Source organism: Anser cygnoides, chromosome 4, assembly GCF_040182565.1.
Source record: "Anser cygnoides isolate HZ-2024a breed goose chromosome 4, Taihu_goose_T2T_genome, whole genome shotgun sequence".
NCBI classification, from domain to species: domain Eukaryota; kingdom Metazoa; phylum Chordata; class Aves; order Anseriformes; family Anatidae; genus Anser; species Anser cygnoides.
Window position 1 is genome coordinate 75,740,089 of NC_089876.1, and position 15,765 is coordinate 75,755,853.

General features: G+C 39.1%; 1 protein-coding gene across 3 annotated transcripts in view; it reads left to right on the top strand.

Moving 5' to 3' along the window:
- Positions 1–15,765, top strand: part of SGMS2 (sphingomyelin synthase 2) — a 36,805-nt gene that overhangs the window by 16,133 nt on the left and 4,907 nt on the right. For all 3 annotated transcript variants that reach the window (XM_013185316.3, XM_048066307.2, XM_013185315.3), the window contains exons 2-5: positions 9,856–10,515; positions 11,306–11,423; positions 12,284–12,437; positions 14,924–15,090. In XM_013185316.3, coding sequence (XP_013040770.1) covers positions 10,061–10,515; positions 11,306–11,423; positions 12,284–12,437; positions 14,924–15,090 — 894 coding nt within the window. In that variant the 5' untranslated portion in view covers positions 9,856–10,060. The remainder of the gene's footprint in view (positions 1–9,855; positions 10,516–11,305; positions 11,424–12,283; positions 12,438–14,923; positions 15,091–15,765) is intronic.

Consider the following 15,765-nt stretch of genomic DNA (forward strand, 5'->3'; position numbering starts at 1 on the left):
GTCTCTGAGGACTGTAGTTACTGGGTATCTTTTTAAAGTCATATGCCTTGCAAGGACTAATATCTGTACTGCATCTTTATTAAACACGACTTGTGAGGGATGAGCCTCTGTGTTGTACTGAGGTGCTAAAATAGCTTTTGTCTGGGCTGTACAACTTGTGCATGTGCTTCTGGCTTATTACCTGCTAACACTGTAAAGTGCTCTGTGGATTTAAGCAACTGCTATCCTCTTTAAACTCTTAGGAAGAGGGTTTTTTATTGCCTCAGGGAATATTTGGGAATGTTCTCATAAATGTGACCTCTTACTTTGCAACTGGTGCTATGCTTCTATTTGGGAGTAGCACAAGGGAAAAACTTGTCAGGCGTTATCTTTTCAGTAGTTGCCGAAATATTTTTAGGATGTATCACTGATAAGTTTCCCCTAAGCGTGTGGCTTTCTAACTGCCTCTTGCCTGATAAGCTGTAGCAGTGTCACTTTAAAGCACACATTAGTCAGTGTGATTGCTCACCACCCTGTGATGAAAGTGGTGACTAACCTCTCTGTCTGACTTTCCACGGTGAAGCACAACCTTTACCCTCGGTAACTGGGTGGAGGATTTTAGAAAACATTATGAAACATTGCTGCCTCTTGTGTCGCTCCCGGCGGCTGGTAACCGCAACTTTCCTGCGATCTAGAGAAGATGTGGGACATCAGATGTGCTGCTAGGCTGCCAACAAGTCTTTATTGTGTCCTTTGGGGAAGGATATTTCTTTGGGTAGTGGTTCCTTGACAGCATCAGGAGGCTAGAGCAAAATAAGTGATCAGCACAGAGAGGGCTGAAACACTCAGACAGTGAACTACATAAGAGCATGATGATCCTGAGCCTTATTTTGGCGTTTTTTCCTAAGTTATCTTTTGCCTGATAAGACTGAGGTAGTACAGTGGCTTCTACTTTTTATGGAGTGTTTATAAAAAGTTTTTATTTAATGAATGGAAAAAAGGATGCAAGCCCAGTGCTGCTTTGCAATGTTACAAAATAGGCAGTCGTTCAGTACCTTTTTGTATTTATTTGAAAGCAGCTGACTGGGAGCTTAACTATCAACTCAGTTCAACATGCTGTTCTGTCCAGAAGCATCCATTAAAGGGCAACAAGATCTTGGTCAGCAAGTAGGATCCTTTGGAGTCTGGGGACCAAACAGCTGAAGATCTTGAAGATGCCTTCAAATGATTAAGGCAAACCTACTCAGTGATGTTCAGAATGATAGAGCTCAGATGTTTTTCCTTTGTTTGCATTGCCGTTGGGGTCCTGGTAAGTGCTTCTAAGGAAAAACTGATATAGACTCGCAAGTGACAATATGATAATCTGTTCTGAGAGTGTTTGAATGAGCAGTACTTCTGTAATACAGCTTTATCTCATGCTTCTTCAGAATCACGAGTGACAAGTGTGTTGGCAGCCTATCAGAGAATGTAGATAAGCTTCCGACTTCCAGATTGTCAAACTGCAATCCACTTTTTGCATGTGTTAACGTAGTGTAAGCATAAACATTGTACGTCTGAAAGATGAGCTTGGCTCTGGGAATATTTTTACTGTAGCAAAATAGGTATAATAAGTGAATCTATTAAGCTCAGTCCTATTTTTCATACCGAAGTGTACTTTGCTCAGATCTGGTTTAGGAGTGTTTTCTGTGATCTATGTGCAGTTTGAGGCATACATAAAGGATGGAGAAAGTGCTACTGTAAAACTGGAGACCTGGAATGCTTAAAACTAACTAAATCTTAAATCACTGCTATGAAGGTAGCAGAGAATACCCAGCTTCTTTTCTTGTTCTGATCCCCAAAGGTAATCCTAAAAATTTGGTTGACCAAAGACAATATCAACTACTAACACTTGTTTCCTGCTAACTGTGATATAGGTAGTAATATGATGTAATAACTTTCTCTTGTGTTATCTCCAGCTGCTTCATTTACTTCCGGTGTAATTTACCTCCTGATCCTTTTATTGTGACTACCAAAGACAAGAATATATTGCAGCTCTATCAAATGTTTGAGCCAAACCTAATAAGAGTGAATGAAGTTTAAAAAAATACTACTACCTAGAAACTGGCATCTTGTACGTGAGTGTATATATCTTTAATGATAGAGTATATCAATCTTATTATTTTGAACACTCTTGTTCAGTATGAGTGTTCAGTTTTGGAACAGCACGTTAAGAACTACTTATTTCGAGAACCTGCTGAAATTGTGACAAATCGGTCCTTGATAAATTCCAGAAGTTAAAATATTTTGATGGATGTTACAAAAGCTCCAAACATTGGGTGAGAGACAGTAATTGTGAGCTAACTTTATGTGAAAATGATCTTTATGTGAAAATCGTGCGACTAACAACCTAAATAAAACTACCTGTTAAGCTCTAGCAGGAAGAGCCAAATGTAGACAAGCTTTCTTACGCTTGTCTTAAAGCTGTACCCTCAGTCAAATATTTCCTTTAAATAATAATTGAGGTTGCGGGGTGGGTGCAGAAAACTAAAGGAGATGCTGGTATGGGAGCAATTTGAAGCCCAGGAAGAAAACCCATTAAGATTCCCTGCTCGCTGTGTATCTTTCCCATTTACGTTTTTCCTCAGTGTATTACAGAATCATCCAGGTTGGAAGAGACCTTCGAGATCACCCAGTCCAACCTCCGACCTAACACTAACAAGTCCTCCACTAAACCATATCACTAAATCTAAACGTCTCTTAAAGACCTCCAGGGATGGTGACTCAACCACCTCCCTGGGCAGCCTATTCCAATGCCTAACAACCCTTTCAGTAAAGAAGTTCTCCCTAATATCCAACCTAAACCACCCCTGGTGCAACTCTAGCCCATTCCCCCTCATCCTGTCACCAGGCACATGGGAGAACAGACCAACCCCCACCTCTCTACAGCCTCCTTTAAGGTAACTGTAGAGAGCGACGAGGTCTCCCCTGAGCCTCCTCTTCTCCAGGCTGAACAATCCCAGCTCCCTCAGCCGCTCCTCGTAAGACTTGTTCTCCAGACCCCTCACCAGCCTCGTCGCCCTTCTCTGGACTCTCTCGAGCACGTCCATGTCCTTCCTGTAGCGAGGGGCCCAAAACTGAACACAGTACTCGAGGTGCAGCCTCACCAGAGCCGAGTACAGGGGCACAATCACTTCCCTCGACCTGCTGGCCACACTGCTTCTTATACAGGCCAGGATGCTGTTGGCCTTCTTGACCACCTGGGCACACTGCTGGCTCATATTCAGCCGACTACCAACCAGTACTCCCAGGTCCTTCTCGGCCAGGCAGCTTTTCAGCCACTCATCTCCCAGCCTGTGGCTCTGCTTGGGGTTGTTACGCCCCAGATGCAGGACCTGGTACTTGGCCTTGTTGAACTTCATGCAGTTGACCTCAGCCCATCGCTCCAGCCTATCCAGATCCTCCTGCAGAGCCTTCCTACCCTCGAGCAGATCGACACACGCACCTAACTTGGTGTCATCTGCAAACTTACTGAGAGTGCACTCTATTTTGTTCACTTTAGCAATTGCTACTTCTGTTCTAACGTTGCTGGTTGAAAAGCTGTGCTGCTTGATGATGGTACGTGTCTATCTTTAGAAAATATTAAATTTGTTCCAAAAAGAAACCTTGTTCTTAGCACCTGGGTGTGTGCGTCACAGGAATTCCAGTTATCCGTTTGGGTTACTCGGCTGTCTTCAAGTCTGAGTCATGTCCCCTCCACTCCCAGTGAATGTTTGGTAGCTTTGAGTAACTGTTTAGTTTTTTTTAACTTATTTCTCCAAACCCTGAATGTTTTCAGGATGGCCCTGTAGCTAAGCAGGTGCTTGCTGCTTAGCTACTGAAGTAGTCTTAAGTCTACCCCTAGGTGGTTTATGGGCACCTCCTATTTCTTGATATGGGGGAGTCCCAGGTTCCACGATAGAAGGAATATGGTATTTTAATTAAATTAGTGTAAGGACAATGTGGAAGCCAAAAGGAATACCCCCTTTTGGGGGAGTTGTGGATATGAGAGTTGTGGGGGTGTGGGAAGGGGGCTAATTGTGTTTTTTTTCCTTTTGGTCTGAAAAAACTATGTACTTCTGGGGAGTTCCTTTCACAGCCAATATCACAGGATGATTACGCTGTTAGTCCTCTCTGTCACTTCTCTGGGTTGTCAGCTTGGCAGTAAGGGAGCAAAAGCTTCCAGCAAGGGTGGGTTTTGGTTTTGTTTCTTGTTTCCCTCATCGATAAGGCTTCTGCATTCTTTCAGAATAAGAGAAAAATAGCTTGAGAAGGCACTATGAGGGAAAGGAAGCCTTTGAGTTCCTACAGACCAGATGATATAGCACCTTGAGCTTTCAGTGTAAACAAAGTTTTGACCACAGCATGCACTCAGCTGGAAATAATCCTGATGAGACATCAGAAATGATGGATCAATAAGCCTTGCAGTCCTGTCAAAGTACCAGGAAGGAACACCGCTCTTTCCTGCAGGCTGTAGGTATAATTGCTTTTGCTTAATAAGTTAATATAAAAACCTGGAGGCTGCTTTGCTGCTAGGTTGTTAGGTTATCGTTCTTTTGTTGTTCAGATGCCGTTTGATATTTAAGGCTTATGTGGGTGTCATTAAATGTTTGAAAATAATCTTCCTTTATTGAAATTACTAGTGGTAGTAAGTAGCTTCCTTCTTTTGCCCACAAGTAAGTCAACTGCATACTGTGAAGCACTTGATATTTTTCATTAAATGCATCATTCTTCAGATGTTTCAACTGTTCAGGATACAAAATGCATCTGGTTTTGATTGCTGATCTCCCCATCAGTGACTGCTGTGACACATGTTGAGAAGGGCTGCACAAACTTAGTTGATTATGAACCAGTTCTGTGAAAGTCTATAGATAGAAAAATTAAACTGGGGCTCTTGTCCATCCAGTGGAAATCAATCTCTCTAACTGAGAGAAAATTGATTTTTTTTTTCATTTCAATGTGTTTTCATCTAAGTGACTTTTTTCAGGAATTGGAAAAATAATTTGAAAGTATAAAAATTGAAAGAAAAATCTGAGGTTAGGTATGTGGTAGGAGAATGGAATTAGGTACTCTCCAAGACTGGATATTTTACGTATGATTTTAAAAGAAACCCTTGAGCGCTGCATCTCTCTAAATCTTTTTACCCCTGGTTGGAGGGGTGAAGCTAAAATCTGACTTGGAGGAGAAACGGAAAACACACTTTCCTTTGTAAACTGTTCTGCAACATCAGGCACAAAGCGAAGCAAGCTTGAAACTGGGAGAAAAGATGAAAATAAACCACGAGTGTGACAGAAATAGAAACATTTTTCTCAGTGTCTTCTGTTCTAGCATAATATTTATGTCATGTCAGCTGACAACAACAATGGTAAGCATTTTCAAAACCTGAAGGCCTACAAAGAATGGGGTGGTTTGTGTGGACTTGAATCTCGGAGTCATAATGTTGCCTATGTTCAGATACTTCTGATGTTGAAAGATGCTTCAAGAAGTTACATTTGAAAGAAGATACAAATCAGAACCTTTACTGGCATGGCAGTGGAATATTTTGCCTTTATCTTCTCTTTCAGTTAAGTGGAACTGATGGTTCCTTCTTTAAAAAAAAAAAAAATCTCTTGCTTGTAGAGTCCCAAAATGCATGTAATTCACTGGCAAAAATGAGTTGTGCAACAGCTTAGTTTGGTCTCTGCAGGAAGTGAGGGTAATGGAATGAAACTGCAGGTGTCTGTTGGTCCAGCTGGAACTGGACTTTGCCTCACCCAGGAAGACATTTCGACGATACTGGGTTTTTAATCCATAAAGTAAACAAAGAGGACTTAGTATAGCAACCGTGCAGTCACTGCTTTGAACTCTCAGAAAGTGTGCGGTAGCTCAGACTGTAGTTATAGGAAGCCAAGGTTTTGCAGAACCTTTTTTCCCCTGCTTTTAAGTGAGAAGCTTCTTGAGTATCCCTGTACCCTTTCCACTGGGGGATCGTATTGCACCACGGTGCTAGTTAAGAGAAATCTCAAGACAGGTTTAACAGGAATGTCTGAACATCTGAGTGCTTCCTGCTTGTGCTAACCCCTTCTGGAGAAGCAGGAAGTGTTTGGAGGTGGGCTTCAAGAGAAACGAGGAGTCCAGCCACATCATGCTTCTTGCGGCTCTTGCTGCAACCACTGAAGAGGTACCATGAAACAGGTTGCTTGTAATGTTTTCTTAGTTGAGTCAGGGAGTGCTTTTTTCAGTTCTAAGAATTTTGTGATATGACAGATTTACCTGTTAAACTGACTGATTCCATCGTAGGATAGCTTCTTAAGTGAATCTGCCAAGTTAAATTTTTAGTTCTGTGACCTATGACTCTTCATTTTTCTCTTCGATGTATTGAGTTCAAGACATTATGTTCTTTCTAATCTTCAGTGATCAAAAGGAGCGTGACTTCTTGCAGCTTGCAGAGTAGGTTGCTTGCAGTGATTTAGTGATCCTTGAAACAGGTATATGAGATGAAGATTAAATGTTAGGAAACAAAAGGATGACTTCACTTATGAATACTGCATTAGTGTAATGCTCCGTTAAGGTCTGGTGTTACCTTAAAGCTCTGAAGGGAAAAGCTGGTGCTGAATGACTGACTACATTTCTTAAGAGGAGCTTTATCTAATGTTGTATTTTGAGGATTAAAATTGGTGTTTTGGGGGGAACGCAGTCTTCCCATGCATGTTGTATGGTCTTAAGTGAATGCTAATGTATGCTTCATATTTTCAGGTTGGGGATGTGCATGCTTCTCAGACGTATGTACATCTGTTGAGAATCAGGAAGGAACGGTCAGCTTGTAAGATTTCATAAATGAAGAGGCTTAGGCTCTAACTATTCTGTCTATAGAATAATAAGTCTATCATACAGTATACTTCTGCTATTAGTAAAAATTGTGTGAGCCTGAGAGATTTATGATCTCTGTTCATTAAAAGAGAAGATTATTTTTTCATTGCTTTTGGAATGGAGGGCAACAGTTGGCACATGATTTCTCATTTTCCCCCATCTATTTTCTGGGAACACGACAGAAATCGTTGCTTGGGCTACGATGCTTGCAATTAAATCAAAAATCATGCAGGAACAAAACGACACCATGTTTATCTCACAGTAATTTTATTTAATGAAACTCAAACTGCTTTTTCTATGAAATAATGCCTTTTGGAGCAGAGCATATAAAAGCTTGTTTTCTCTTGCTGGTCTTCAGGTGTTAGCCATTGGAAATGGACTGCTGTCTCTAACCTGTTTAATTAGAGGGTAGGTGTGTAGGAGGTGAACAGAAAGGAACCTGCTGTATGATGACCAGCCTAATTGGAGCTAGGCTTCTTTGCTTCTGGAATCAGATCCCATTAAAACTGGGAAAGTAAACAACGATAAACTTGAAATAGACATCAAGTAGGCTGTGTTTTCCCTTGTCCTCTCAAGCTTGATTTTTAACTTTTCACTGCAGCTGGTTCCTGTAAACTTACATATCACCTGTTGTTATGAATCAGTATTTTGATCAAAGTACATGTACAGTGTTAACTTAAACAGGGGAAAGTTGTAGTATGCTCTCACAGATTCCTCCCTAGTGATCTTGCTCTTACAATTTGGGTTTTAGACTGTGTGTGAAGATCAGGTTTTGTTCCTTCCTTCCTTCCAAATGCTCACACATAGTTCCAAAAAGCTGAAAAACTGTTCTTTCTCCTTGGAATTTGGATTCAAATACGGAAGAGTACAAGACTTACACAGAAATTAAATGTTAACAGTAAAATGTCTCTTTGCCTTGTTCTTGGAAACAGCTGAACTGAGGAGAGAGCTTTTCTGTGTGTTTGTGTGGCTGTGATAAAACATCAGGACGCTTCTGTACCGTTACATACATATGAATGCAGACTTGACCAGTCTAAAGAAATAGTTATGCAAGGGTACTACTTTCTAGGTATAATTTAATAACCGATGGCGTAAGACTTTTGAACACTAAATTAAAGTAGCTAAAGGTTTAACTCTAGCTGTATCTCCATTTATCTGTGTGTAGATGTGACACTACAGCAGAAGTGTTTTTTCTGTATCATCACTGAAGTCTTGGGTCTTATCCTTGTCTTTAGCAGACAGGGGAAGGAATGCGTTAAGATGAGTACATGTGAAAGTTGAAATGCTCTTCTACTCTAGTATGACTACTGATTCAACATCTGCTCTGAAAGAATAATCTTAATTTTGACAAGCACCACAATGAAGTTGTTGCCCAGCTGTTGGCTTAAGCATCCCCTTCTCTTAGGAAAGCAGAACTTACTGTCAGAATAAGAGGGAGGAAAAAAGCATCAGAAATAATCACTTGTCTTCTTCAGGTTGCCACTTTTGCAGGTGGGGGAGTTGTTTGCTTTGTGTGTAGCTTCTCATGCACTTGATAGGGATTTAGAAAAAGCCAACCAGTGACAGTGAATTCTGGAGACACCACTGAGAAGTTGATTTAGAAATACTTCTTGAATATTTTGGGATTAATTGTATGATTCTTATTTGGCATCAATTAATAAGCCATTTTGTCGTTAGGCTGTAAGAAGCGTAGATAGAATATCAGTAGTATTTATGTGCTGACCATGTTAAATAGCTTTCTTTAAAAAAAAAAAAAGACAAACACCAAACCAAAAGTTTCCAGACTGTCTTGAGTTTAGATTCTTTGCTATAAAGAGATGAGTTATTAAACAAGCTTTTTCTAAACAGACTGTTTTCTCTTAAACAAGGTCTATGACGGAACGGGGAAGATGGGGCAGCTCCAGTTACCATCCTAATCACTGAATTGTACACACAGCATAGCATTATAGCAGCAGCCTGTTTTGGCATGCAGGTGTGAGGTGGTGGTGGTAGTGTTGGGCTTTCCTCTTAGAGAAGCAATAAAAAAAATTAGTAGGTAGACAGCGAACACTTTGTATGTTATTTCTTTTGTAATGGGAAATGAACAGAATAAAAACTGTATGCTACAACTATAAGCAAGCAGTATCACAGAACTTTAAAGACAAAACCTGGCTATTGCTTCAACTAGAACTACTTTGGTTCTGTAGATGTGAACTACATTTTCTTTCTCTGTAGAGAGTAGTATAGAAAATAGCTTTCACTTACCTAGTGAGAACTTTAATGGGTGCCTTTAACTGTCGGATTTTCCTGAGTTGATGAAATACAGCCTGAAATAAATTCTGCACAATAATGAATCTTGCTACTCATTTCTGTTTAAAACATCTATTTAGACCCCTTTTTATGTAAACCAATGGAAAAATACAGATCACTCATATTTTATTCTACATATAGATTACCATAACTAAGAATCTAATCCAGAAGTATTTTTCAGTTCTCTGAAAATCCAGATGTTTAGTGGGTACTACAACAGCTATGGTTGAAATACTTCTAGTTCCAAGGATATTTAATTGAACTATCCATGAGTGAATTTTCTAGATAATCTGATTTTATGCCTTACAAAATGAAATCCTGTAGTGACTTTCTCTTTTCTCATCACCTCAACTAACGAGATTGGCTGATCTATATGGATAAACCCTGTTAATATACAGTAACCGTATTGCAAACAGGAGTGATTATTTTGTACAAAATGCCCTGGAGTGGTAAAGTTCAGAATTGCTGCACATGTGGATTGGTCTTAATTCTGACAACTGAAGTGAGAGCTGTGATGATTAAAGTCTGTGCATCTTTTCCTTTTAAAAAAGAAAAAGCCTAAACTGTAACTTGATAAGTCTAATCTTGAATTATTTTACAGTATCACCTTTAGTTTCTTTTTGACTGTATATGTAAAATGGATGTAAACATGTATAATAAGCATTTCTAAGATTTGTTCACTGTCACATTAATAGTTCTGAAGGTCCTGAATTTTTTTTGCAGATGATACAGCTCTAGAGAAAAAGTTGTCTCCACAACTTGCTTTACAGTATCTTTTCAGCACAATGGACTCATTTTAAGAATTTTACCAGTAATCAAAAATCATCTAGGAACGAGAACACTGGACTTTGAGGAGCAAGAGACCTTAAAGAGAGCCTGGAAAACAGTTACTGAACGCCCCCCCCGGTTTGGGCCATACAGCTAGGGAATGAATACCATTGAGACAGCAAAGCTTGAAGACCATATGGAGGGTCAAAACAATGATGCTTCTAATGGCTACACACGACCTACTCTCTCAGTCAGTGAGGAGAACAAAAATGGCAATAGCAAACCAAAGGGCTTGTCCAATGGCTTGCGAAAAACAGCAAAGAAATATCCCGATTACATCCAGATTGCTATGCCTGCTGAGTCAAGGAACAAATTTCCTCTGGAATGGTGGAAAACAGGCATTGCCTTTGTCTATGCTCTCTTCAACTTGATTCTAACAACTGTCATGATCACTGTGGTCCATGAGAGAGTACCTCCGAAGGAACTTAGCCCTCCCTTGCCTGATAAATTTTTTGATTATATTGATCGTGTGAAATGGGCTTTTTCCGTATCAGAAATAAATGGAATGATACTAGTTGGATTATGGATATTCCAGTGGTTATTTCTTAGATATAAGTAAGTAGCTATGTTTCTTTCTCTCTGTTTCCAAAGCATTGGTTTCTGTCATTTAACTCGGGTAGCAGAAGAAAGCTTACAGTAGAATCTGTAGCTTTATGGTAAAATAGGTCTGGCAGAAAATGATGAAGGGATGGCTATTAGAAAGATGCTCCAGTGTCCATGCTGGATACAGAGATGCGGCTTTCTCCTGTTTATCATGTAGTGTTTTTAAATTGGAATTTGATGTGTACTTTCACTCCTCAAACTTACTACAGGATTGGGCTTTCCAGAGTTGTGATTACTGAAACGGCTACATTTAAACAGAGGAAATCAGTGATACTTTAAAAAGCAAAAAAAAAAAAAAAAAAACCTTTTACGCATCTGAGGAAGAAGCCACTGTCTTCTACAGCTAGACTAGAAGCTTGTTCTTTTGTCTTGATTTGTTTAAGATAAACATGTACTCGACTTCCAAATATGAGAAGAAAATAGAAGGTCATTGAGTCAAGGGAAACTATACGTGACAGCACGCCTAAATTGCATGCCTAAATCAGACTGAGGCCATGTTAAGATAGTTAGATAGCTTTGCTGGGAACTTTGTGGTATTTGCTGTATCCTACTATGATCAAGAAAGACTTTTTAGTATTTGACTTAAAGTAGTGCTTTAGAGAATTGCTTAGGCAAGGAGCAGTGTACGGAGCTGCTCTTTAATTCCGTGTATTTAGCTATCTAATAAAGCTAGAGCTCTAACTCTTACATGTGTATCCTGCATGTGGCCTTTGTAGTTAATCCTTTTTTCCCTTACTTTCAGATCAATAGTGGGACGCAGGTTTTTTTTTATAATAGGAACTTTGTACCTGTACCGCTGTATTACTATGTATGTTACCACTTTACCTGTGCCTGGAATGCATTTTCAGTGTGCGCCAAAGGTAAGAGCTCTTACTTCCTAATTCTTGTCTTAATTTCGGCCTGAGTCATTATGGCTCATTAGAGCAAATACTAAAGTGAATTTGTCACCTCTTTGGGTAGGATCTCATCAACCTTAAACAGTCTATTCAGTTTTATTCTTTCCAATTGGGAAAACTTGACTTAAATAGTTCATCCACTATGTTCTTTTGTTATGAAAAAGTTTAATTTACATCACTGTTGTAGAGTCCCTCAACTATATCTATATTGCTTTAATAGCTTGCATGATTATTTTGCCTGCAGGCTTTATCAAAGGGTGGGAAGAGGCAAACAAAGGGAATCTTAAACGTTCTTTCAGCAAAGACACTTTGCTGCCATTGAAACGAGGGTTTACTCAAACTCTGAGAAACTTGATAGCTCTTCAGGATTTTTTGTCCATGTGAATATTTCTCTGATTTTGAAAAAAGAAAATCCCCGTATCTTTATGATACTATTGGTTGGAACTAGATGATCTTTACGGTCTCTTTCAGCCTTGAGCTATTTTATTTTTTTCCTCTAGAATTAACCTTTACCTTAGGTGAAACTGAGTAAAAGTATTTGCCAAATATTTGCGTGAAATAAAGACCTGATCTGAATGCATGTTTTTTTTAAAAAAAAGCCTCTAAATCTGAGTAAATTGTGACTTAGATTGTAACTCAAACAATTTTATATTTACTAAATTTAGAGACTGGGGGGGGGAACATAAAGAAAATAAAGATAAGTGTGTCCTTTTCTTCCTGTCTCCCCAACTCAACGTAAGTTTGCATAAGAACTTTATCGACAAATGTTTTCAGGTAATTTACACTGTATCTTAACTTTTGTTTTACTTTTCTTGATGGTCTAGTTGAATGGAGATTCTCAGGCAAAGTTGCAGAGGATCCTGCGACTGATATCTGGTGGTGGTCTGTCCATAACTGGATCTCACATCCTCTGTGGAGACTTCCTGTTTAGTGGTCACACTGTAGTGCTGACACTGATCTACCTGTTCATCAAGGAGTGTAAGTTATGACATATTTAATACACTTTTGTTGTTCATATCTGTTGCACTGGGAAAGCACGTGATAGGAGTGCATGTAAAACTGCCCTCCAAAAGTTACTGGTCAACTCCGCACAGATTGTACACTTAGCTGCTTGAAAATACGAGTCATGACTTTGCAGAATGAAAATGGAACTGGAACGTAGGTATAGTAAAAGTGGCGTGGGTTTTAAGGGCTTAATGGGACTAGACGTTTCACTTCTAGCTTTATATAGACTGATTGGTTGAAGCAAGCCAGCATTTAGTTATTCATTGACAGGTTATTCAAATTTTGGCTAAAACACGCTGCAGACTAGCTCTGTGCAGGTTGACTGCTTTGGGTTTGAAGGAATTTTTGTGGCTTGAGCATACAGTCGTTGCACACTGCTTCTACATACAGAACCAGTGTTCTTCTAAGCGTGCAGTATGTTAGTTACATCAAACAGTGGAAAGTGGTGTGGGTTGTTTTGCTCCTCAGATGTTGTCTTCTAGAGCCTCTTCCTTATGACTTTAAATTTGATAAGAGTTTGGCAAGCACACAGGAGATAATAGGGTTACGGCTTCCCCTTCTGCTTTATAGTGTTATTGGGCATGGGGAGGGTGAGGAATCTATCTGTGCTGCTCACACAGAATCAGTTGAAGTTCTGTGGAACTGAGCGCCAACTTTGGAGTCTGATATATGGTAAGCAATACTTCTGTCCTTGTAATTTGTCTGCTTATAAATGAGTAGTGAGGAGTTTCCTTTTCAGTTTGCATGTTTGGAACTGGAGTCGTCTTGGTGTCACATCCCAAACTACGCAAATGCTAGCTTGGCTCATGTAAATGTATAACTTTTCACTGAAAGAAATAGGACTAGCTAGCATCAGTTGAATGCCTCCCTCTGTTAAAATGCTGAGGGAGAGGTGTGTTGCAATGCTGCGTTCTGCCTTTAAAAACATCTGAAAATGCCAGTTTAATATTGTAAACTTGAAATCTGCAGATGCAAGATGGTTTTATAAGATTTTATAAGAGGTTTAGGATAACTAATTAGTCTCCTGACTCTTAGGCCTTGGTCATCTGTGTAAAGTGAATAGAACTGAGGGAATGGCATATGTAACTCATCAAAATTACCAGTACAGTATTAGGAAAATGGCCTAAAACCAAATTTGTCTTAGTTTGTGGATGTAACTGCAGCTGAATGCTGTTCACATACCCTTCAATGTATTTAGTACAAGGACAGATGCAGATAACACATTATTTAGTGATAGTGTAATTCTTGTGCTTTTATCACAAAGGGTTGAAGACTTGTGTCATGCAAATTCTTGTAATGAGTCCTTTGCTGCCTGTTAAGCACACATTTCTGTGGGATTGTGCTCTATAACTGATTCTCTCTCAATGAGATGCTCTCTCATTCTTTTGATATGACATATTTCAGTATTAGATGCATTATGAGGCTTTTATTATTTCCAGTTTAGTGGATTTGTTTGGATTTTTTATCTTTTGCTGTTGCCTCATTTATTTCCCCCATACTCCAACTTTTTTTGCCCAGAATAGTGATTTATATTTCTAGCCTTGTGTGTCTTGCTTGGGGCTAGTTTCAACTTATTGAAATGACTTGGCTTCCGATTCTTTTTTTAATCAGTAAGTAAGAATTTGTCTGTAATGTTTAGGGGGACTTGAAAGCTTACTGTTCTGGCATATGCACCGAAATTCAAGTCTTACAGCCGCTGCTTTGCACAGGCCTATATCAAACTGTAGCTGGGTAGGTTTGAGATCAATAACTAGTCTGCTGATGTGTAAAATTAAAAGCTGACCATAGGACCACAAGGGAAGGGGTGCCAAAACCTCCCACTGCAAGTGAAATGAAGCCTGTTAGCCCGTCAGAAGTTATGAATGGTCTTTGTGACATCCAAGACCTTTTTCAGTGGGGAGAGAAAGGGAAGGGAACTGTGCCACTGAAGTGGCTTAAATACATTTTGAAGAATAGCTTTGCTCCCACTTACTAATCTCTCATGAAAAAGTGTAAATTTGCACTGTTATTCCCTGTACTGTGTAGTGTTTTGCAAAGTAGAGATCTCAGTGAAGTAGCTAAAACCTAGGAGTTAAAGTACAGGTGTCTTTTTCCTATTTCATCTGTGATTTTTCTGCTCAGTTTACATCAGTTCTAGACATTGGACTTCAATGAAAGCTACCTCAAGTATAGACTAAAAAAGGATGGGAGATTCAGAGCAGCCAAGTAAAATAACTTTTTTCTAGAATATGTGGAAAATAGAACTGGTGTTAACTGGAAAACTTAAATTGACTAGAAAACAGGTGATGGTCCGTCTGCCTCTAGTGGCAGCTTATATTTGGTTCACTTGGGTTCATCGTAGATATTTTATGCTTTAGAATTTAGTAGTCTTACATTTTTTTTAATTTCCTGCTTAACCCACTGCGGATTGCTATAGTAATGTTTGCTTTTGTTTTCCCTCTACCTCCCTGTTTTTACAGATTCACCACGTCATTTCTGGTGGTATCACTTAATCTGCTGGCTGATGAGTGCTGCTGGCATAATTTGTATCCTTGTTGCTCATGAACACTACACTGTAGATGTCATCATTGCTTACTACATCACCACACGGCTCTTCTGGTGGTACCACTCAATGGCTAATGAAAAGGTGAGTGGCAAATAAGTTTAGAATAAGTGTATTGCATTTGTTAATTCTGCTGACTGGCCAAAACTTAATTTTGAAATAAAAATTAGAATGTCAGTATTGAAGTTTAAGCGAGTTTGTCAAGGAGCTTGACTTTACTGTGGTTTAAGTAAATATTTAATGCTTTGTTAATCTGTTTTTAATCTGGGATTTAAGTTCTAAAAAACATTCCTGATATCTTGGCATAAAAACACTTTTTTTTGAACTTCAATGTTTTATTGCTGTCGTGGATGTACAGAATAGCCCTTGATTATTTAAGCTTATGAATCAACGGTAGATAATTTAGGTTGGTGAGAAATACCCTTTACCTAGACCATCTTGAAATTCCATTGGCAGTTCTGCTGTAAATGTCATTTAAATGTATATTATTCAGAAGATATTTTCATTTATTTCAGTGTTTTCAAGTAGGAACATAAAAGGGCTTGAGAACTGACATTTTAATCTGGTTTTCAACTAGTAGTCATCAATGGAAACATGACATGCCTGAAAGGACTTTCCTTCAAAAAGACTTGAGTGCTTTGTCTCCCTAAACTGTATAGCATTAGAGTATCCCTTTCTTAAAGGTGCTCGGTTTGTAGTATGTTTGTATTATAGCCTACTTGAGTACTCATCAGTTTTTTTCCATGCTAAATGCAATGT